The 25398-nt window shown below is 35.4% G+C and overlaps 1 protein-coding gene across 3 annotated transcripts in view; it reads right to left on the reverse strand.

The window, feature by feature from the left end:
• Window positions 1–25398, reverse strand: part of VPS13A (vacuolar protein sorting 13 homolog A) — a 236658-nt gene that overhangs the window by 36388 nt on the left and 174872 nt on the right. For all 3 annotated transcript variants that reach the window (XM_060154950.1, XM_060154951.1, XM_060154952.1), the window contains exons 51-59: window positions 20971–21099; window positions 20225–20358; window positions 15089–15218; window positions 7726–7958; window positions 4105–4258; window positions 3448–3594; window positions 3169–3250; window positions 2511–2580; window positions 1543–1648 (exon numbers count right to left, since the gene is read on the reverse strand). In XM_060154950.1, the coding sequence (XP_060010933.1) occupies window positions 1543–1648; window positions 2511–2580; window positions 3169–3250; window positions 3448–3594; window positions 4105–4258; window positions 7726–7958; window positions 15089–15218; window positions 20225–20358; window positions 20971–21099 (1185 nt within the window). The remainder of the gene's footprint in view (window positions 1–1542; window positions 1649–2510; window positions 2581–3168; window positions 3251–3447; window positions 3595–4104; window positions 4259–7725; window positions 7959–15088; window positions 15219–20224; window positions 20359–20970; window positions 21100–25398) is intronic.

Consider the following 25398-nt stretch of genomic DNA (forward strand, 5'->3'; position numbering starts at 1 on the left):
CTCAGTAAGCCAGAACTCCAATCTAGACTGGTGCACCCAAGAACTCAGAGTTCCTTCTCTGCCCCACCTCCAACTGGAAGACTTTCATCTTGGGAGGAACAGAGGTCAGCACTTCTCATCCTGCCCCCAGCTACTAGCTGCTGAGCCTAAACTACAGGGGAAGAAGGAGCTTCCCTCTTCTGCCCAGCCTCCACTCAGAGAACAAAGGCTCTACTTGGGCGTGACACCACTGAGAATACTGAGGTCTGATCACCCTTGGCCCACCTCTAGAGGTCCAAAGCTCTGGTCCTGAGATATTACCTGGGGGGGGGGGTGTATGTGTGTGTGGGAGTAGACTTTAAAACAGACAGCTCCTCATCTCTTCCCAAAGAAACTGACTTCATTTACAACAAAATGTAAAGTTCAGGCCTAAGAGTGCTCTAGGAAACAGTGAATGTTGTGGTGAAAGGCAACTGGGAGGGAGGAAAATCCTTGATTCAGTGAAGATACAGGCTAAACTGTAGGCCTGTTAAGTTTTTGTGAAAGAAAGAACTGGGGAAAGAGATGGGGGTTGGAACAAATAGCAAACACTTATCTTCAGATCACTTCCTTCAAAGGAGGCCAAATTTGACTGGATTAGTCTGTAGAGCAATTTATGCCCTAAGGCATTACTGAAAAAACCTAGAGCAATCATCCAGCAATTAGCAGTTGCGATCATGGAAAGAAATGCAAAGAGCCCCGTAAAAACCACTTTTATTCCAGGGTAACTGTGGGTGTCCCAAATCTTCACCTCCCTGAGGACCCACATCAAAGGCTTAACAATGCAGGGAAAGGTAAGGGTGGGGGTGGGGTAGACTTCAATAAAATAATCCAGCCAGTCACTGAACTAATAAATAAACCAGTAACAATAATAAGCCTTGGAGAAAGGGGGACAAGTACCCAGCACTGTTTCAGTATACAGCTGACCCTCTGTATCCACAAGGTTCCACATCCGTGGATTCAACCAACTGTAGAATGAAAATATAAAAGAAAAAAAAAATCCAGAAAGTTCCAAAAACCAGAACTTCCATTTGGCACACCCTGGCAACTACTGACATAGCATTTACATTGTACTAGGTATTATAAGTAATCTAAAGATGGTTTAAAGTACATGGAAGATGTGTGTAGGTATATGCAAGAACATCTTACCTTTTATTTGCCTTATCCCTTTTCTCATCAAATATCCTGGCATATCCAAATTTCTAAATTATTAATACAAAAGTAACCCAGAAAAATAAAATAGGAAAAAAGTGATGTAAACATGACTGATTATCCTCTTCCCCTTACTACTGGCCTAAAACCTTTCCTCCTGTTTTCTAAGTCATCATAAAAAGGTTATTTGTCTTGCTTCCAACTTCTATAATCTGAAAATGTGATATCTGCCAATGTAGAACCACGGCAGCATAATAAAAAAATGTTAATTTTTAAAACCATTTTAATACATTTAAGAATGTATAATGTTATAATTTTTTTAAGTCCTCCTCTTTCCCTAATTCTTCCCATCATATTATTAATAAGTCTTACCTCCGTTTTTTCAGTTACTTCAGCTGCTGTCATAAGTTCTGATATAGCATAGACAAACCCAAGATCTAACCTGAGATCCATTTCTTGGATCAACACTTTGAAATACCTATAATACAAGGTGAAAAACATTTAAAAATCATTGATTAACTGCATTAACAAAAGTATATAGGAAAAAATATTAGATAAATATTAAAACATTGAAACTTAGGACTCTTTAGGTGAATGAATTAAAAAATGTCACGGCAACACTGTTCATAATGGCAACAAACTCATAATACGAAAATGCCTACAAAGAGGAAATCGGTAAGTAAACTGTGGTATATAGTCACACAAGAGAATACTACATGCTAGTGATAATAAATAAACTCTAGCTACATACAACAAAATAAATTGTAGTAAAAATCTGAATGAAAAAAGCAAGTCCCAAGAATATATTTACAGTTAAAAAATTTTTCTTTAATTAGGAAAAATTTTGGCAAAGTAAGAAGCATAATGTTTAGGTACACATAAACAATAAAACAGTATTTTAAAAAGGGAATAAAAATAGTATTTATCTTGGTGATAGGGTGGAGGAAACAAGAAATATGGTAGTGATACATAGATGGATGTTTCTGTCAGTGTTCTATTTTTTGAACTGGGTGGTGACTGAATTGAAAATATTATTTTCTTGTTTCTAAAACAGTATGCAGTAATTATAGACAACTTAATAGAGAAAACAAATAAAAAAGAAAATAACAAAATACACACAATTCAGAAATGACTATTGTTAATACCTAGGTATAATTCATTTGGAGCTTTCTGACTCTCCAAGATTATGAAATAATTGATTTTTCCTATAACCTTTATAATTTAATATTTTACACTTAAATCTTTGACTCATCTGAAATTTATTTATTTAAGAGTACAATTAACTCATATTTAAATTAAAACATTAAATGCACACACAATAAATGTACTAAGACGCTTACTTAATACGTGATATCTGCGAATGTCCTGCAGATCTCATGACAATACTGACATCTGTAAAGGGCTTTGGTGCTGTAAAGATTAATAAATATGATTAATGATGCTTTAAACAAAAGATAAGCATTTTCTTGCAATTTAATACACATCACAGTGGACAACTAAATTATTTACTAAATCGTGAGTATCAATTAAAATTACTGATATCTGTAAGAACTATCACAACCTTAATTTCAGACTCCAGGATTGTTTTTTTTAATTATCTGTATTCACTCTAAGGTTAACTGATCCTTTAAATTAGTGATTTTAAACCAGAAGTATGTATTAGAATCATTAGGAAGTCTTTGTGAAAACAGATTCAGGGTCTTATCTTTTTATTCAAAGGTTCTAGTGGCTTCTAAATTAGGGGTTTACAAATTAGTAATCTTTTTTTAAAATTAATATCTCTAAACATTATATATATATTTCTAAATAATCTTTTCTTCAGTATTCACTCAGTTTTATTGAAGTTAGTTGAGTACTTCCTGGTTTTTTTTCAAGCTAATTTTCCAATGATCCTATAGACACTAAACTTGAGAATGGTTTCACTTCATATTTTTAAAGTAAAAGAAACCAAATAGCTAATACAACCATTTTTATGGCAATGTAAAAATACAAACAAACCTGAATCCATGGTGACCGACTTAGGAGGTTTAATGGGGTAAAACACAAATGGAAATATAGCACCATGTATCTGGTTTTGGATCTAAGAAAACAAACAACAGGTCAGTATGTTAATATGTTAATTATAGAACCTGACTGGAATAACAAAATTTAAGAAGTACAAGGAATCAAAAACTCTAGTCCAACAATGAAACTTAAGTACTAGACAAAACAGACTATGCGAATACATTTATTGCCATATTCCTTTAGAATATAATTTGACTATCTTTTCAAACTCACCTGTATTCTGTAAATTTGAATTCTAAATGATGATTGATGTGCAGATGTGCTATATTCTACCTTTAATGCTGGAAGGTAATTTCTTCTTATAGCTATTACATGTGGCTGCAGAATTTTCATGTTAGTACCACTGGGTGTGAAGCGAACCTGAAAAATATGCCCATACACACACACACACACACACACACGGAATTTCTCTTTATTAATTGATTAAAATTAGAAATCTGTATCAAAAAACTTTAAAGATAATATTAAATAGTAGGCTAAATATTTGATGCGATTTTGACTGAGATCTACTCCATATCCATACAATTCACAGAAATATTCATATAATCCTTATAACTTGGTTTTATCACTTTTTATATAACTTTACTAAAATTTATCAAAAAAATAAAGCGATAAAAGAAAAAACAGTTTTAAAAATAAAACAAAGCAACTTATTGCCTTCTTATTAACCAAGGAGTAGATCATTAGCGGCTTAAGAAAGTCTGAATCTTGATACAGAGAACTATCCCTTTAAAATATTCTATATAAAGTATGTATAATAGGATTCATTGTTTTGTAAGCAAACTAGTCTCTCCTTAAAAACTAACTTGTGATTCATCTAATTACAACAGATAAAAATTAAAACTTCATATCAGTACTTAAAAATATTACCGGAATGTTAGTGTCCAACTCAATAACCTTATCTTCTGATGGTGAAGATTCAGTATATTCCTTAAATTCTTTCTCTAACTTCTCAGTGTGCTTTACACTCATTGGCTTCCATCTTGCCTTCTTCTTGGGTTTTGTCTCCCAAACCACATCAGAACTTATATATGAAAGCAAAAATCATGGTACTAATTTATAAACATTTTCATTTTATCTGGTTTATTACATGAATTACCATTACTGAAAAACCTTCAGTAAATTTTTGCAATATCCCTAGTTGTAAGCAAGCACATTACAAGTTTAAAAACATGAATTCATTCAACCAGTACTTATTAAACTCCTATTTAGGCACTATTCTAGGTGGCAGGGAGATTATCAGTGAACATTTCTGCCATTTTGGAGCTTTCTTTTACCTGAGGAGTGATAGACAATAAATAGTAAATTAGCATCTTTTAATATATTAGGAGGTGAAAATGCTTTTGAAAGAAGAAAAAGTAGACGGGGTAAACTGGATGTGGAGTACTGGGATATGCAAAGTGGCAGCATCAGAAAAGAGTGGCCACCAGAGGTGTCATTAAGAAGGCGAGATTTCAACAGTCTTAAAGAAGATGAGGGAGTTATCCAGCACGGAAGAGAGTTATCCAGCACGGAAGAGAAGAACAACATTTCAGGTAGAGAGACAAGCTAGAGCAAAGACTCCAAGCAGAGCATGCCTGTAGTCGTCCAGGTAGAAGAGCAAGGAGGCTGGCATGCCTGGAACACATTAAGAGTAGAAGATGAAGTAAGACAGATAATGAGAGGCAAAATAACGTAAAGCCTTGAGGATACTGTAAAGACTCCGAGTTTTATTCTGAGAGGAGGACCCACTGAAAGATTATGAGAAGATAATCAGCCACATAGTTTGACCTAAGGTTTAAGAATGTACTATGTGTTGGAGTGGGAAGAAAGAAAAAAAAGGGATGAAGACTAGAACAGGAAAACTTGTTAGGAATGTAATGCAGTAAGCCAGGAGAAAAACGGTGATGGCGCTGCCTGCGGTGGCCTAAGGGTGAGGCAGTACAAAGTGGTCAGATTCTACGTGTGTTTTGAAGCTAGATCCAAAACACTACTTTTAGATGGATCACATGTGGGGTGTAAGATAAAGAGAGGAATCAAAGATGATTCCAAAGTTCTTGGCCTGAGCAGCTGGAAGAATGTAGTTGTCATTAACTCCAGTGGGAAAGCAGGTTTTGGTAGAAGGAGATCAGGAGTTTGGTTTTACATACTACAAAGCTTAAGAAGCCTCTTAGATACCTGAGTAAAGATTTTATGTAAGTCGTTGGATAGGTAAGTCTGGAGTTCAGGACAAAAATCTGGCTGAAGATATATTTTTAGAAGTTTTTGGCATATATACGGTATTTGAAATCAAAACTGAAACAGAGAAGAGGACTAAGGTCTGAGAGCCTCAAGGTATCCAATATTAAGCAGTTGAGAAAAAGACAAGCAAGCAACAAGTGAGAATAAGAAATGTTGGAACAGAAAGAAAAACCAAGGTGGTGAGATATCCTGGGTGTAACATCAAGGACACTGTATCAAGAAGGGATCTGTGTTAAATGTTATAAACATAATCAATACAAAGACTGGTAATTGTACACTGGGACCTGGCAATACTTAGGTCTCTGGTGATCTTACCAAGACCAGTTTCATGGTATACTGAAAGCAAAAACCTGTTTGGAATAGTTAAAAGAAAAATGGGTAAAAAAAGAATTGGAGATAGTGAATATATCTTCTGTAATAGATTAACACTTCTAAGGGGTTTGGCTATAAAGTGAAGCAAAGAAATGTGCAGTAGGTAGCAGGAAAAGTGGGTTCAAGAGAATTTTTTTTAGTTGAAAGAAATTACACTGGTTGGAACAATTCAATAGAGAGCCAAAAATTATTGAGGTAGGAGAAAAAAAGAAGAGAATTGCTGGATCAATGTCTCAAGAGGCAAGAGTGAATGAAATATAGTGCAAAAGTAGAAACATATGTTTAAATAGGAGCACATACAATGTGTCTACGATAACTAGGAAATGTGTCACTGCAATATGTAGGTAAAAAATATTGGTGCATAGGAAGCTGAGATATTGGAAGTGGGTCTTTGGACGTTCCCTTTTGATTGTGTCAGTTTACTCGGTGAAGTAAGATGCAAGGCAGTGAGCTGAGAGAGAATGGGGGTTTAAAAAGAGATAAAGCGTGAAACAGTAATCTAGGAGAGACAGTGAATGGAACAAATCTAATTTACTAAAAAATTGCTATAAGACTTAATTGCAGAATTTAAAAATCTTTCCACATTCTAAAATTACTTCACTTGTTTTGCTTACTGAAGTATGTAAGTTATTTAATTTTATTTATTCTATTTGTTTATTCCTTCTAAAATTTATGTTCACTTAATAAACAGAAAGGTAGAAACCATGTATTAATCCCCTTTGCATTCACATCATTTAGCATAGGAGATAGCACATATCAGGTTTCACAGCTTAAAATCTGTTACCTATTTGACATTTTAATTTAAGTAATAAACATACTTTTTTGAGAACAAAAAAAATTTCTAAGAAAATAGTTTTAATATGCCTTTTTATTCATTTGGCCGTGCCGAGTGGCATGCAGGATCTTAGTTCCCTCACCAGGGATTGAACCCGTGCCCCCTGCAGAGGAAGTACAGAGTCCTAACCACTGGACTGCCAGGGAATTCCCTTTAATATGACTTTTTAAATGGCAGGGATAGCATTCAAGGAGAAGTCAGGGGCATTTCCAGATGAATTTACATAGAAAAACAAAGTCAAATCTGTATCATATACCTTTAATTTATATATTTATTTGAGAGTTTAACTCAAGTAAAGGATTAAAACTACATTATCCTTGTTATACGGACTGCAATATAGAAACACTCTCAAATTTGGCAGTAATATACATAAATTAATTTTAAGCGTTTATAAACAGGAATATTAAGTGCAAAAGGGAAAGAAAGAGTTTTACTGGTGATGACTTATGTGGGAAATGGTAAATACAGTATTATCTTATTAGATCTTAAAGTGCCAAGGTCAAAGTAGAAAGTGATTAGAAAGTGAAATGTACAGTGTGGGGAATATAGTCAATAATAATATAATATCTTTGTATGGTGACATATGGTAACTAGACTTATTGTGATCACTGTAATGAACAGAAATACTGAATCACTATGTTATGTACCAGGAACTAACATAGTGCTGCAGATCAAATGTACTTCAAAAACAAACAAACAAACTCATAGAAAAAGATTAGATTTGTGGTGTACCCTGCACTGTGGTAGGCAGTAATGAACAGTTAAACATTTCCTTATGACATATTAAAGAAAGAAAATATACCTTTGATAAGTTGAATAAATCTAATTTTTAGAGAGCTCGGAAAATCAACAACATGACGAGATAAATTTGATTTTTGGTATGTCTTTATCTCAAAAGGCAAAAAAAAGCATCAAAGCACTTTTAAATTAGCATTACCTCAGATTAGCATCAATGAATAGTCAAAACAGAAAATTTAAACTAACTCATTTTAGATTTTACAATCACCACTCTTAATGATTAAGAACTGATCACTTAAATGTATCCAAATTTTAACACATCTAACCTTGTAATGCCAATATAGGCTACTTCTTGCTTTGTATAATTGTTGACAAGAGAAATTCCAACATCTTGTAATGCCAACACAATTTCTTGCTCTGCTAACTCTGCTTTCTCACTTTCATATGTCACTTTAAATACCCTTGGATCTTCAGTGAATAAAATAATGCGTTGTAAGCCTTCAAAGAATGAAACTAAATAAATGGTCTTTTCCCCCAGATCTATAGGTGTCATCATATCCTGAAACAAAATCATCAAAAAAATAAAAAATTAGAGTTTGGTCACATCCAACACAAAATCTAGATTCCACATTTGAAAAATGAGAATAGTAATGGCACCTCGTTCCCAGGGTTGAACAAAATAAATTAGTAATTGTATAACATTTGGAAATTTACATAATTAAAGTCAGTTGATGACAGCTTCTGCCATAATCATTATGAAGTCAGGAAGACAGGTCAACTGTTCTTTTAATACCATAGTAAAATCTAATTAAATAGTCTTCCTTTCTAGGCTAATCAATAACACAAAATTTTATTTTCTCTGATTTATTATAAGACTAATCAATGTGTTATGCATTAAAAGTTGTTCAGTCAGAAATTCATATTTCCTTGTAGAGCTGAACTAAATAAGATAAAGAATATCTGACACCTCAGTTGCATGCTCTACAAAGCACAAATACTTACTACAGGGTTAATTCTGCAGGAAGCCTTTATATATAATTATTGTGCTGATATCAGGGTCTTCAGTTTCAATAATTAACTTCTAATAATTAACTGTCAGCAATGAATTTCTACTTAAGTGAACACTCTGATTAACAGGAAATTATAATATATAGTACACATTCATGTTATAATCCACTAAAATTAAAAATGAGTTGTTACCACAGTCATGTTACTTATAACACTTTCTAAAATAAAATACATAGTACTAAAACTACATTAAGATATAAATAAACTAATTTCCAAATAATTCTGAAGTTTTTCTAATATTTACACTGGATTACAGATTTACCTTTATAAACTTGATCTATCATTTTGATATAAATATGCAAAAGTACTAATCAACAGGTCAAATATTTGATTATTTTTATTTTTTATATTAAAATGAAGTCTTTTTTTCCTGAATAAATCTAATAATCATGAATTTAAAAAATAAAGTTAGGCCAATTATGGGCAGCCCTCTCAAATACATTCAAAGAACACTGGACTCCACAAGAGCAACACTGAAAAGACAATGGAAAAATACCATCAATATGCTAAGAGAAAACAATTCAGAACCCAGAATTCCTTACTCAGCAAAAATATCCTTCAGTGAAGAAAAGTATAGGAAACAAAGATGCCTAAAGACAAATGAAAACTACTAAATATCATCATCAACAGAGTCACTCAAGGAAATTCTATAGGAGGAATTAAACACTGGCAAAAGGAAAGTAATCCAAGATGAGTGTCTGAAGCAAGAAAGGAATGTTATGTAAATAAAAGAGTACTTATGTGGGAGAAAACATTTTACAAAATTCAATATCCAGGCATAATAAAAATTTTTGGCAAACAAAGACTAGATGAGAAGTTCTTTAACCTCTTATCAAACCCCCCAAACAAACACACACACCATACTTTGGCAAAGATCCCACTTAAAGGTAAATATTGAAGTTATATAACTTGAGACCAGAAATAAGGCAAAGACATGTGTTAATATCAGTTTTATTAAACAGTATATAGAGATGCTAGCCAGTCCAGTAAGGCAAAAAGAAATTAAAGATGAAAGGATTGAAAAGGAGAAAACAAAACTCTCATTACTTCTAAGTGTCATGATTGTCCATATGGAAAAATAAAAAACAAATAATCAATATTAATAAGAGAATTCAGTGAATATTCTGGATAAAAAAAAACAACACACAAAATGCCATTACACTCCCCTATGCTAACAAGCTTAATTTTATAAAGATACCAGGGGTTTCTGCTCTGGCAACTGATGACTAGGTGGTCCTGGACCAACACTCTTCCTCACAGCAAAAACTGGACAATATCTAAAAAGGAAAAATACGTGTTTGAAAAGACAGAAAAGTTACCAAGGTAGTGAGAATGGGGCCAAGATCTGAGAGAGAAAGAAAGCCAATAAAAGTGAACTTTGTATTCAGAGTTCACAAGTGCCAGTTCTAAAAGGAGAAGCAAACACTGAGAGCTTAAGAAAAACATTAAAATTGGGAGTCTCATGTTTGGAAGGACCAAAACTGGAGTGCAGGGCATACCAAAAAGAATGGTCAACAGCTTAGGCTTTTAGTTGAGTCCCCAAAGGGCGATACTTTAGGTGCCAGGGTAAACTGGAAATACAGAAGTCCTCACAAGGACTGAAGACCAGGTTCAAATAATTTCAATCCCCATTAAGGTACTCTCCCCCTAGACTAGCTACCTTACAATGGTAAAATCACATGTTCTTAAGAGAAAGCGAACATCATATGGAGCCTCAAATTGCCTTTAAAATTTTTCATATACTTTGTCCAGCACACAGGCAAAAATAAACATGCATAAAGTATGGATTTGAGTGAAAAACAAGAAAAAAAAATCCATATGAAATCTAGATATTGAAATTGTCAGATAGGCTTCAAAGTAGTTATGATCAAAACATTCAAGAAATTATGTAACAAGACAGAGAATTTTGGAACAAAAACTTCTACAATAGAAGTCTTAGAACTCATCATTTCAATAACTAAAATTAAGAACTCCATGGATGATTTTAAGAGCAGATTAGATACAGCGAGAGAAGTATAGTGAAAAATAGGTCAGAAGAAAATATCCATAGTGCAGGAAGGAGAGAAAAAGATGGAACAATACAGAACAACACATAAAAGTCATGAGACATGATGAAAAGTCTCACATTTATGTAATGGTGAATTCCAAAGATAAAGAGAAAAAAAAGAGGTGCCAACCCTGAAATTTGATATCCAGCAGAAATACTGCACTAAAAACAGGGCAAAATAAAGACATGTCCAGAATGAAACTGACAGAAAACTAATCAGCTGTAGACGCTGATAAATGGAATACTGGCTGCCATATCAGTAAACAAGGATGTTACAGTCATCAGCTATTGCAGCTACAGCCTATGGTGAGCTGGTGAGCCCTGAGGAAACACACGAAGAATACCTGCCATCTAGCAGCCATCAGACTGCAGCCACTCACCACGGTGAGCCCTGAGGAAACTCAGGATGTGAAAACACAGGATACTGGCCCGAGATAGCTGAGGTGCATATTAAAGGAATGATTTCAGTGAGCCCAGACTCTTGCATCTTCCTATACACAGAAAAGTGCTAAGTTCCTTAACTTGGGATATCTGGTTTTCTTTAATTGACAATAATCTTTTGATGTTCCTGACTACCTGCCCTTTGTTGTAAAACTTCTATATAACCTGGCTTCCCCCATTGCCTCCTCGGAGCTGTTCTCTCAGGGTTACTCGAGATGCTGCCTCCCGGGCTTGAAGGCCTAAAAGTTCCCGCCCAATAAAACATAACTCTCAACTTTTAGGCTGTGAATAATTTTTTAGTCAACAACTCACACTAAAAAAATAGTAAAGAGAAGAAAAATGACCCCAAACAGAAGTATGGAGATGCAGGCAGAAATGAAAAGTGGCAAAAAGAGAAATATGTGGGTTAATTTAAATGGAATACTAATTGTAGAAAGCAGTAATAATACTTCTTATGGGAGTTAACCTATTTAGAAATAAATCACACAACAATATTACATAAGACGGAAGGAGTAAATGGAGTTAAAGAGTTCTAAAGTCCTTACATTACTGGGAAAGTGGTACAAGTCCTAATTTACAGCAGGTTTTAATAAGTCAAGAATGAATGCTGTAATACAGTAGGAAGCTAAAGCTTTAGGCTTCTGTTAATGTGATGATCTTTTTGTGTCCCTTGCAGAAAACCTATAAACTATGCTCATGGGTTGTTATAAGAGATATCTGCTACTGTGGGGTAGGGCTCCTAGGTCAAGGGGGCTCATAACACAACCAGTGAGCTTTGTTTTCCCTCACATCAAAGCTGTTGTTTGAAGTGACCAAAGAGAATACCTCCTAAACTTGTCTGATGCTTCCTGCTGGTATGCTGTGTTTCCTGGCCTGTATCCACCCAAGCAGGCAGTTGTAAACTGTGGCCTATGATAGTTTTGTAAGTCTGAATGTTTAAGCCTAAAAAGATACTGTGGTGGGCACTGTAATATTACATACTGATAAAAGAATCAATTTAACAAAAAGACATAACAATTCTAAATTTGTATCTACCTAATCACATAGTTTCAAAATATAAGAGCCCAAATTAACAAAACCAAAAAAGGAATGTGTAAATCCATGATTTTAACCACCACTCTCCAAGTAACAGAACAAGCAAACAAAAAATTTAATGAGATAGATTTAAACAATTCAACAAAACTTGAATAAATCAACATATATATGTAACAGGGAACAGCCGATTTTGACTCCATGTTGGATCTCTTTCTTTGACTTTAACCTTTGCTTGCTTTTTGCTGCTTTTGTTATTATAATCATACATAATGGCATGCCTCAGGGAACCCTGCCTCTCTGCCTGAACCTTAAACTAAAGTACCTCTGTTCAGCTCACAGGGAGACAATCTGACCCTGCCCACCTGTGAATGGCTGCAGAAAGAAGAAACTAACACATTCCCTCCCCATTGAAGGCCACTGTGAGGAGATGTTTTGCAAGATAAATGGGCTTTTTACTTTAGTTCCTAACCTCCTCCCCCTCTCTGTTCTATAAAAGAAACTGGCATCCAGATCCCAACAAGACGATTTTTTGGGCCACTAGTCCGCCATCTTCTCAGTATGCTGGCTTTCTGAATAAAGTCGTTATTCCTTGCCTAAACACCTCCCAGGGCTTCCCTGGTGGTGCAGTGGTTGAGAATCTGCCTGCCAATGCAGGGGACACGGGTTCGAGCCCTGGTCTGGGAAGATCCCACATGCTGCGGAGCAACTAAGCCCGTGCGCCACAGCTACTGAGCCTGAGCGTCTGGAGCCTGTGCTCCGCAACAAGAGAGGCCGCGACAGTGAGAGGCCCGCGCACCGCAATGAAGAGCGGCCCCCACTCACCGCAACTAGAGAAAGCCCCCGCACAGAAACGAAGAGCCAACACAGCCATAAATAAATAAATAAATTATAAACACCTCCCAATTTACTGGCCTGTCGTGTGACGAGCAGAGCGAGCTTGGACCTGGTAACACATAGAATACCGTAACCAACAACTACAGAATACATATTTTTTTCAAAAACACATAAAATATTTACAAAAATTGACCACATGCTGGCCTACAAAGTCAATTTCAATAAATTCCAAAAAATTGAATCAGAGTATGTTCTCTAGTCACAGTGGGATTAAGTTAGAAATAAACAAACAAAACTAGAAAATACTTCTGAAAAGTGACAACCTAAGTAACCATGAAGCCAAAATATAAAAATAAGTCACAATAAAATTTAGAAAATATTTTTAACTGAAAAATAAGTAACATAAAACACAGGAAAATTTGTGAGATAAAATTAATACTGTTTTTGGTAGGAAGTTCGTGACTTTAAGTGACTTGAAATAAGAAGTGAAGAAAGTCTAAAAAGCAATGATCTAGGTATCTGCTATGAACTCATTTGCCCCCTCCCCCAATTCACATGCTAACGTCTCAACTTCCAATGTGACTGTGTTAGGACACAGGGCCTTTATGGAGGTTATTAAGGTTAAATGACATCCTGGGGGAGGGGGAAGGTGTAAACAGGGTTCTGATCCAACAGTATTAGTTTCCTTATAAGAGATACCAGGGGGCTCGCTCACTCTCTCTTTGCCATGTGAGGACACAGCAAGAAGGCAGTCATCTGCAAGCCACGAAGAGGCCTCACCAGATTCACCAGAACCTGACCCTGCTGGCACTCTGATCTCAAGCGTCTAGCCTCCAGAACCATTAGAAGTAAATTTCCATTGTTTAAGCCATCCAGTCTAAGGTATTTTGTTATGGCACCCTGAGCAGACTAATACAATATCTATTTCAGGAGTTTAGAAGAAACTTATCAAATTAAAACAGAAGAAAGGTGAAAGAATATAGACTAGAGCGGAAACAGGTGAAAATGATAACAAATGTATAAAAGAGATCATCAAAAGAGCAAATTGATGGTTTTCTGACAGACAAAACTAAACTGAAACTAATTAAACTAATAAAATCTCAGCAAAACTTATCAGGAAAAAAGGAATGAAGGGACAAATAGTCTATGCTAGGAATGAAAAAGAGAATCATCCCCATAAATATTAAAAGATAAAAAGGTGGATATTATGAAAACATTTATATCAATATATTAGAAAACAGAGATGAAATAAAAGCATTCTTAGAAAACCTCTTACCAAAATGACACAAGTAGAAATAGAAAGCTGAATTGCTCTATGTTTAATAATAAAATAGCATTCATAATTTAAAACCTTCCTACAAAGACTACTGCAGGTTAAGATGGCTTGGCTTCACTGGTGAACTCTAGCAAATATTCCAAACATTCTAGAAATCATACCAATCTTACATAAGCTCTTCCAGAAAATAGGAAAATCGTAGATATTTCCCAGCATGTATTAGAATGACCTTAACATCAAAATCTGGTTAGGACATTACAAGGCAGGAAAGTTACAGGCCAACTTCTCTCATGAATATAAGCAAAAGTCTTAAACAAAGCATTAGCAAGTCAATTCCAAAAATACAAGGTTGGTCTAATATTAAAAAACCAACCAAATAAGACAAAGCCCAGATAACATATAATCATCTCAAAAGATTACAAAAAGTCATAAAAATTAATAAAAGTTCAATACTCATTTGATAAGAGAAATAATAACTAGTGGCAAGAAAAAAGACACTGGAATAGGGAACAAATTAAGATAAATTTTGAAAGACCAATAAAACTTCTGAAAGTCATTTAATATATTACTGCAGAATGTTTATACCTAACTTTATTATTATAAAAAACAACAGTTTGCCATCCAGAGGTAAATTCTTTCATTAATAGATCCCTAAATATCCTTCACAGAAGTTAAATTGACTTGGGATGACTTTCAATGCACAGAATGTATTTATATTGGTTTATAAATTGAATGCTGAAAATACCTAAGTTTACCCTTTATAACATAATAGAAGCAAATAAAAAGGCAGACAAAATAAGACTGTTTCCAGTTTTAAACATTTCTGGTTAAGTTAAAGTTTGAATACTGTTTTAAAAATCTTTCGCAGTTTTTAAGAAGTGGAAACACAAAAGAGGCCTCAAAACTAGTAAGGCTGAAAGAGAGTAACTTAAAAAATAAATAAATAAAAGACTTCTGAGAACACCATAATAATCAATCCAGTACATACATCCTTTTGTGTTACTTCACCGTGGCTTTCTCCACATCTCCACTTCAGCTTTCTAGAGCCCACTGGATCAGCCCACGTATAAAGAATTGCTTTTCCAGGAGGGAGGGAATCTTCTATTTCACAGAGGGAACTGACATAAATAGTAAAAAATATGCATTAAAGTAAGTGCAAGTATACGATCATTTAAAGAATCCAAAATAATACTTCGTTAATTCTGAGCCCATTAATTGAGATTTGTGATAGTTCTGATTAAGAGTAGACTGAAAATTTTCCTCAGGCTTCCCTGGTGGCGCAGTGGTTGAGAGTCTGCCTGCCGATGCAGGGGACATGGGTTTGTGCCCCAGTCCGGGAGGATCCCACATGCCGCGGAGCGGCTGGGCCCGTGAGCCATGGCTGCTGGGCCTGCGCGTCTGGAGCCTGTGCTCCGCGGCGGGAGAGGCCACAACAGTGAGAGGCCCGCGTACCGCAAAAAAAAAAAAAAAAAAAGAGTAGACTGAAAATTTTCCTTATACAATAAAAAAGTGGTTTTCTGAGAAAATAATGAGAATATTTCAAGGGAAATATTTGTCCTATTTAGGAAATAAATATCTCCAGGTTGCTGAAACTACTTTGTCAACTTTTGTTTTAATACAAATTAATTATAAAAGAAAATTATTCCACTTACTTTATCTTATCTATACCAAATCTAAGAGAATTTAATTGGTGACCCTTTCCAAAGTATTGTTTTTACTGTGGCAAAGACAATACAGCTCAATTATTTCTAAAAACCATAAGACATGGGATACAAATCTAAGAAACTCAGTCAACTCATAAAACGATTCCCCAAAAGAAAATGGAGAAGCTACAAACCAAAGAAATAATAAAATATAACTTTTCTGAGCTGAAGAAGCTGACTCTGCAGATTAGACTTCATTGGGTATCAGACTAAATTAATGGAAACAGAATATCAACCTAGATAGAGCTTTGTAAAATGTTCAAATTTTAAGAAAATAGAGGAAAACCTGCCTATAAACATCTAGGACAATTACCCATGAAGAAATAAAAGTAAGACTGTTCTTACACTTTTCTGTAACACTGAATGCCAGAAAACAATGGAGCAATGGCTACACAATTTTGAGGCAAAAAGTTATGACTTAAAATTTTCTGTCAAATTGTTAATTTGCAAGAGAAAGACATTTTCAAATAAGCAATAGCATAACCTATTATCCACAAACCCTTACTTTTTCCAACCAAGCCAGAGATGACTAAAAATAAAATTTTAAGAACTAGGATGTAGAAATATTAAACAACTAAACCAGTCAAATAAATTAACTTGTTGTTAATATGCTATGAATCAATGCAAATACCTTCAAGAACATATTTTTGAAAAACTAACCATTTTATATTCATCTGGGTCAAAAATCCCAAATTATATTGATAAGAAACTGAGAATTTGGAAAGAGAAATTAAAGAAAATGTAAACTACTCCAAATTTTTCATGGATGAATTAGCAGATAACTGTTTCACTCTCAAAATTTAAAATGCATCAAAATTGGGACTTCCCTGGTGGTCCAGTGGTTAAGAATCTGCCTTCCACTGCAGGGGACATGGGTTTGATCCCTGGTCGGGCAACTAGGATCCCACATGCTGCGGGGCATCTAAGCCCACACGCCGCAACTACTGAGCCCACGCACTCTAGAGCCTGTGCATCGCAACTATTGAGCCTGCGTACTCTGGAGCCGGTGTGACACTACTAGAGAAAAGCCCACGCGCCGCAACGAAGAGCCTGCACGCTGCAACTAAGACCTGATGCAGTAAAATAAAATAAAATAAAATAAAATAAAGTAAAATATGCATCAAAATCTCCAAGAACACAAAATAATTATCTACAAGAGAAACTAAATGTATATTTTCCAAATCATCCTTAGAAGAAAATAATCCATATTACCAAAAAGTATGGCAAGGAATTATAAATTAGTTGTTATAAGAATTACAAATGGGTTCAACATTTTTTTGGGGGGGGGTTCAACATTTTTATTAAAAGACAAACAGGTTCTAACATTATAAAACTGGAAATAAATTCTCAACAACAGAAGAACATTTGATTATAGTGCATCTAAATGATGGAATATCATGCATTCATTGAAAATTGTGTTTTTGAAGCAAATTTACATGCTCACAATAGCTGTTAAAAACAAGAGATTCAGAAATATAAACAGATAGAGAACAATAGTAAAAAAAATAACTGAATCAAAATGCTGACAGTGTTGGGATTCCAGGGATTATGTTTTTTTCACAGTTTTCCTACAGAATTTTAAAAAATAATGGACAGTTGTTATTTTTATATGTAGGAAACAAAAACCGTATTAACAACAACAAAAAAGCCAAGGGTAGGGAAGGCAGAGGAAACAAAAGCCCTATATTCCTTATTTTTCTATGAAAAAATATCAAATGTAACCGTGTTGATCAGATAAATTTGGTTTAAAAATATTTAGAAATGCTTTAATTCATATAAATTTTAATCTATTTAATTCACTGCAGAATATTCCTCATGAAAAAATTCATCTCAAATTTATCTCAGGAGGGCTTCCCTGGTGGCGCACTGGTTGAGAGTCCGCCTGCCGACACGGGGGACACGGGTTCGTGCCCCGGTCCGGGAAGATCTCACATGCCACGAAGCGGCTGGGCCTGTGAGCCAGGGCCGCTGAGCCTGCGTGTCCGGAGCCTGTGCTCCGCAACGGGAGAGGCCACAACAGTGAGAGGCCCGCGTACCACACACACACACAAAAAAAATTTATCTCAGGAAATTCAAAGAAAATAAAAAGTAACCAGAGTCCTCAGAATGTTAACTATATATGTGTACAAGTCTTAACCTCACAAGAAAATAACAACACAATGTGACAAACGCTTTAATCTATATATTAATTTTATAAATTTCCATTAAAACTGTAATTTTTAAGTTTCAGAATTTCTACACAGGATCACATTCTAGTTTCTCCCTTATCCCTTACTTTTACAACTGTAACAATGCAGTAGATAAAATTTCTAGACACTTTATATCTGAACTGTACTATAAAGAACAGTGCAAAGTCAAGGCCAAAGAAAAGACTGAGAAGTCTCTAGTTCAGCCTCAGCCAGGCTCAACCAGATGTCAGAGAATTAAGCTACAATGCCCTACATCACCCACAGTATGTAAAGAATTAACTTAGCTCCTGTGTATCTTAGAATGTTACCATTTATGTACTAACCTTGAGAGAATCGAGAAAATAGTCACCCAAATCATTTTTTGGACGTCTTAATTCTGTGACAGTTTCTTTGGGAAAGGCTAGTTGAGGTAGGTGAATTGAAGGACAAATAAGAAAAAAACCATTTGTTTGCCTTTGTCAGTTTTAATCAACCAACTTATTATTTTTATAATATGGATAATCATAGAAAACAGGCTCTACTCTCTCTCAACATCTTCCTCAAATGAGAGAACTGATAGGCAAGGAGGAGTTCTAGATATGTGCTAGCTCAAGCTTTGGGTTCTCACTCAATCAATGCCTATTTTAGTCAATGATTCTAAGTGTACAGTTAGCAGTGGAAAAAAAGCATAAATGCACTGATAAATATGAGCCCACTGATAAGTGACATGAAAACAAACTAAGAAAAGTAGACAAAATAAATTCAAGACAACCTGGGACACATAAGTAGAGGAACAGAAGGTTACATAAATTGTAGTGGTACTAAGAGGATAAGGTATCACAGTATATTGAAACAAATGATATAATGAGTAGTCTTGAAATATCAAGACATAAATATAGTCTTTAGAAAAGCTTAAAAATGTAGCGCTCCTTTCCTACATGCCTCAGCAAGAAAAAGGTATCTACTGTTTGAAAAAAATCTGAAGAATCAATATTTACATTATGTTCATTAAAAACAAATTTCAAAAATAGACAAAATTCTTACGATAAACCCTGACAATTTCCTCACCAGATTCCACAATGACCAAGATTTTGTCATACTTGCTTCAGTTCTTTTCGTTTTTGTTTTTGAAGCATTTAAAAGTAAATTATATCACTAATCATCAGGGAAATCAAAACCACAATAAGACATCACCTCACACCTGTTAGAATGCTTATTATCAAAAAGACAAGAAAAGAAATAAGTGTTGGCAAGGATGCTGAGAAAAAGGGAATCCTTGTGTATTGTTGGTGGGAATGTAAATTGGTGCAGCCACTATGGAAAATAGTATGGAGGTTTCTCAAAAAACTAAAAACAGAACATGTGATCCAGCAGCTGGATTATCTGTTCAAAGGAAATGAAAACACTAATTCAAAAATTATATGCATGTTCACTGCAGCATTATTTATAATCACCAAGACATGGAAACAACCTAACTGTCCATTGATGAATGAATGAATATAGAAAATGTGGTATATATAAAATGAAATATTATTCAGCCATAAAGAAATCTTGCCATTTGAGACAACATGGATGGACCTTAATGGCATTATGTTAAGTGAAACAAGTCAGAGAAAGACAGATACTGTATCATCTCACTTATATGTGGAATCTAAAAAAAAACAAAAAAAGAAAAAAGAAAACAACCAAAAAAACCAAACACACAGATACAGAGAACAGATTGGCAGTTGCTAGAGGCAGGGTTGGGGTGGATGAAATGAGTGAAGGTGGTCAAAAGGCACAAACTTCCAGTTATAAAATGTATAAATCATGGGGATGTGAGGTACAGCATGGTGACTATAGTTAATAATACTCTACTGTATGTGTGAACGTTGCTAAGAGAGTAAATCTTAAAAGTTCTCATCACAAGAAAAAAAAATCTTAACTGTGTTTGGTGATGGATATTAACTAGACTTATAGTGGTGATGATTTTACAGTATATACAAATATTGAATCATTATGTTGGACACCTGAAACTCATGTTATATGTCAATTATGTTGGAATTTTAAAAAAAGTAAATTATAGATCTCAAGTCAGTTTTAACCCTACATACTTCAGTATACTTTTTTTTTCTTTTAATGAGGACATTGTTTTACATGGCCATAATGCCACTAACGGTGTTTATACTCTTAGGAAATTATCATAAAGTCAATGTCTCATCAGCTAGACTCTGCTAAAATCAGGGGATACTGTATTTGTAATAACCTTCTTACCTTTGCTTATATTGAACAATGTCATTCTTGGTGTGATTTATTAACAGGAATGGAGCTGCTCCATCACGATAATCTGAAAATGCAATAACTGTAGAATGCTCAGCCAAATTAACTTCTGCTATGATACCTCCAAGCTAGCAAAAAGGGAAAGAAAATATTCTCTAATGTGATCATTGTCCAAAGAATATTAACCAATAACATTTAATAATAAAAACTATTCATAACTTAATATATTTTTTGATGATTTGGAAAGTAATTCAGGATTTTATACTGCATTTCTGGAAAACCATGACTCTCAATTATCATATACAGATGGGTCAAATTCAAGATGTGGTATATTGTAGTATTCTAGGCACTTTAACTCAGCAGTCCCCAACGGCGCCGGGGAGGGGGGAATGTTCAGACAGTAATGTGAGCGATGGTTCAGTCAGTAATGTGAGCCATGGGGAGCGGCACATGAAGCTTTGCTCGCTCGCCTGCCACTCACCTCCTGCTGTGCGGCCCGGTTCCTATCAGGCCAAGGACCAGTACCAGTCCATGGCCCCTGGGTTGGGGACCCCTGCTCTAACTTTCCATATAACAGTTAAATTGTTTTATGTCTCTTGCTTCCTTTTAGAACTTTTTCCCTTTGCAAAGAGAAATGTTTGTTCATTTTTGGTGAAACAAACAAAAAAAATCATTTAATAAAAAAAAATTAGTAAGTATATATTAGCTTCTCTAACTACACACACAAAAGAATCACTTACCTCATTATCCAGATGCAATAAAATACAACTTTCTTGCTTGTTAAAATGTATCTTTTTGGGAGAGCCTTCACTTCTTTCAACTTGAATAAGAAGTTTATTAGAAGCATCCTCAGGCCAAAAGGGGATACACTAAAACATATATTACATACATTTATTTAAGTAAAACTGATTTCACCATAAAGACCTTTATCATTTTAATAAACCCATCAGAGTAGACTTAAAATAGTCTTAAACCTCTTTCAACACTGCTCTCGTTACTGGACTGCTTAGCTATAAGTCGCTGACTTCAAGATGGGGTGCCACTTGGGGGCACTTTGAACACAAGCAGTAATGGGTAGTAAGTTGAAGAGCTATTGATAGAGTGCTGTGAAGAGGCGTTAGTGTGGTCCAGATCTAGAGATGGATTGAAAAAAAGTAAGTAAACTGAGCCAAGTGATCAGTTTAAAACAGGGGAATGTTCAGTTACTAAAAGTTATAATTGGGCTGTGGGCATCACTTAGTAATTAAGCAGTAGTCAAAGTACACACAAATGTCAAGTCAGGACATATATTAAATCCAGAGTCCTGGAAGTCAAATAAGGATTAAAAAAGCAAAAACAAAAGCAAAAACCAAGAGAAGTATCTAAAGTCTAAAGTTCAGAGTAGAAAACAGGCTCAAAATCTTAAGAAACCACCTGGACATCAGTGATCTGGAAACCAGACTAACAGAATAGGAGACAGTCAATGCACCCAGAAAGAAGACCAGACAACAGGAGCTGGAAACAAAGAAAAGAGCTAAAAGAACAGGAATGGAGAGCCAGCCTTGTCTGTAAACTATTATGTAAATCAGGTCTTAGTGTGATCCGACTCTGACCAGGCTGGTAACTTCACATAATTCAATGAGACTGCTCATGTGCTCATCATGATCATCACCATATGACCTGAGGGCAATGTAGAAGAAGCTAGATGGTTGAGTCAAGTGCCTTAGCTTGATAAAGTCAGTTTTATTCAACCATAAAAAGTAGTTAATGGAACTAGACATGGGACATGGTTAAGGCTATAACAGGCTGAGAAAATTCCCACTTGAGGCTTCTTGCAACCCAGTGGAAACTTATCTGGGAGTCAAAACAGTAGCAATACTAATCCAAGCATATTTCCCAGGAGGAACTGAGAAGACTAAAAACGATGTGCTCTCTGAAAACCCTCAAGCCTTGCTTATTTGTAAGCCTTCCTTACAAATCAACACTGCTAATAATCATAAATATGCATTTTAAGTTAAGGTTCACTACTGTAAGCCAAAATTAAAATGTGAAGATTTTAAATTAGCAAAAGAAATTTATCTTAAGAAAAGCTGAGGGACTTCCCTGGTGGTCCAGTGGGTAAGACTCTGGGCTCCCAATGCAGGGGTCCTGGGTTTGATCCCTAGTTGGGGAACTAGACCCCACATGCATGCCTCAACTAAGAAGTCTGCATGCCACAACTATAAGACCACATGCTGCAACAAAGATCCCACATGCTGCAACTAAGACCCGGCGCAGCCAAAATAAATAAATAAATGTTAAAAAACAAAACAAAACAAAACAAAAAACAGAAAAGAGAAAAGCTGAAGTTGGCAACAAAAAGTAAAATAAAAAATAAGTTGTTGTGCATTTATAATTGCAATTACTGTAAATATAAACTAACTGTTGGAAGACAGAAGCTACAGATTAGGTTTTTAAAAAGAGAAGACCCAATAATCTTATCTGCAATTGACATATAAGGCAAGACATAGAACTACTGTAAATAAAAGTATGGAAAAAAATATACCTAGAAAATATATAGAGTAAAACAAAGCTGCAGTTATAATTTGGCATCTAGATATATAGAGAGCTCTACATCCAACAAACCAAGAATCCACAGACTTAATGAGCACATATGAAACATTTGCCAAAGAAAATCTATACTCATTCAACAAATATTTATTGAGAGTATACTGTGTTTAATCACTGTTCAGAGCCCTCCAATAGCTCTCTCCATTTCACTCAGAGCAAAAGTTAAAATCCTTGTAATTCACAAAGTTTTGTGTCACAAAGTTCTGCATGATTACTCTTTATCACTGTTATGTCTTGTTCTCTTCTAAATACTTTTCCCTCTCCAATAATATCGGCCCCTTTTGCTATCCTTCAACCATGCCAAATATTCTCCCATTTTAGGGCACCTACCCTGGCTGATTCTTTGTCTTTAATGCTCTTTCCCCAGATATCCACACTGCTGAGGGGTCCAGCTCCTGGCTAAAAACCTATATGCAATTTTTCAGGTCAGACCACTGGTAATTACAAAGGCTTTACCTTTATCTGGCAGGTCTCACAGGGCAAAGCTGCCCTCCCCATACCAGACTAGGTGCACAGCCAGCGCACTGCATTCTCAAGAACTCAGCCCCCACTTCTAGCTATGCCCTTACAAATATCTGCATTCCTACTACAGGCATCTTTGTCCAGAGGCCTCTTTACCAGGGCCTTTGGCAGAGGCCTTCCTCAAGAATCTCTGCAACACCTCTTTATCAAGGAGAGAGGCGGAACTTCAAGATGCTTTTTCTCTACTCTGACTTGGTGCTCAGTACTTTTCCATTCCTAGCCCTTCCCCTTTGTTTTCTGCCACCCCCAGATCCATAAAACAGTAAGAGCTATTTGTTCAGGGCTCCCCTGACAATGACACTACCCTCACTGATCCACCTCACCCCTGACTAACGTTGTTCCATAGGAAAAATGGTACAAGGGGAGGTGGTGCTTTCTTCAGTTTAGCCTCTTACTTATACTACTGCAGTAAATAATTAAAGTCCTGAGTGTTACTTTCGTTTTAGCTTGTTGTCTTTATCAGCTATTCCTGTACCTGGCATCTCAGCTCCAACTCAGCTGAACTCTTGACAAGTGTACCTCTCACATTTTCTCCAAGTTTGTTCAAATGTGACCTCAGTAAGTCCTATCCTTGACCACCTTATGTAAAATTATAGCCCACTTCTTGCTCATTAGAACTCTTAACACCTCTTAGCCTCTCTTATTTCCTTTTTCCCTATTAGACCTGTCACCTTTAAACATACTATGTATTTTACTAGTTGACTATAGTATTATCCATTTAATGATTTCCCTACACTCCCACTGAAATGTAAACTACACAAGGACAGGTACTTGTGGTTTTGTTAAAAGATGTATCACAAGGCACATAAGGAGTACACACAATAAATATTGTTGAAAGAACAAACAAACAGGCAAACATGAAAAAAGGTACACCTTCTAGAAATGAGAAATGTAATTATTCAAATAAAAAACTCAGTTGGGGCTTCCCTGGTGGCGCAGTAGTTGAGAGTCTGCCTGCCAATGCAGGGGACACGGGTTCGTGCCCCAGTCCAGGAAGATCCCACATGCCGCGGAGCGGCTGCGCCGTGAGCCATGGCCGCTGCGCCTGCGCGTCCGGAGCCTGTGCTCCGCAACGGGAGAGACCACAACAGTGAGAGCCCCGCATACCGCAAAAAAAAAAAAAAAACTCAGTTGAAGGCTCAAATAGCATATATATACTGTATAATATATATAGTAAAAGTGAAAATCTATGAAAATATATATGTAGAATTTATCCAGAATGAAGCAAAGAGTTATACAGATAGAAAATATAAAAAAGATAATAGGATATATGGAAGAAAGAATATGAAGTTCTAGAACAAATCTGATTAAAGACCCAGAAAGAGGAAATGGACGAAGAGGAGAGGTAGTATTTAAAGAGACAATAGCTGCAAATTTTACAGAAGGTATGAAATATATTAATCTACAGGTCTAGGAATAAAGTATCTCAAGCAGGATATATCAAAGCAACCCACATGCAGACAAACAGTAGTATGACTGCAGAACATCAAAGACAGAGAGAAAACTGTGAAGGCAGCTAGAGAAAAAGGAAAGATAACCTCCAGAGAAATGACAGAAGCACAGCAGAATTTTCAACAAAAATGGAAGCCAGAATATAATAAATGCTACAACATGTAGAAAAAAATAGAATTGATTATCAAGAAAAAGTATCATAAAAGAAAGGTGATGATTAAAACTTTTATGGATAAACACAAACTTATGGTATTTACCTCCAAATCAGCTCTAAAGGAAATGCCAAAGGATGGTACATCAAGAAGAATGATTCCAGAAAGATGGTTTCAAAGCAAAAAGGCATAATGAATATAAATAGCAAACACTTCTCTAATAATCCTAACATACTTAAAATAAAATTTCTTCAGAAGTATTCTATTAACCTCAGGCAGTCTTTCAGAAAGCTCTTACCCAGAGACCTAATAGCTACAGATAGAGTAGAATCAAAATTTCATTCCTAAGACACTACTGTCTTCCTAAAATAACTAGCTTAACCTACCCTATACAGGCATCTCTAACAGCTTCCTAAAGAGAATAAATAATTTCCTTCTCTTTGCTGCATTTAT

Source organism: Lagenorhynchus albirostris, chromosome 7, assembly GCF_949774975.1.
Source record: "Lagenorhynchus albirostris chromosome 7, mLagAlb1.1, whole genome shotgun sequence".
Taxonomy (NCBI): domain Eukaryota; kingdom Metazoa; phylum Chordata; class Mammalia; order Artiodactyla; family Delphinidae; genus Lagenorhynchus; species Lagenorhynchus albirostris.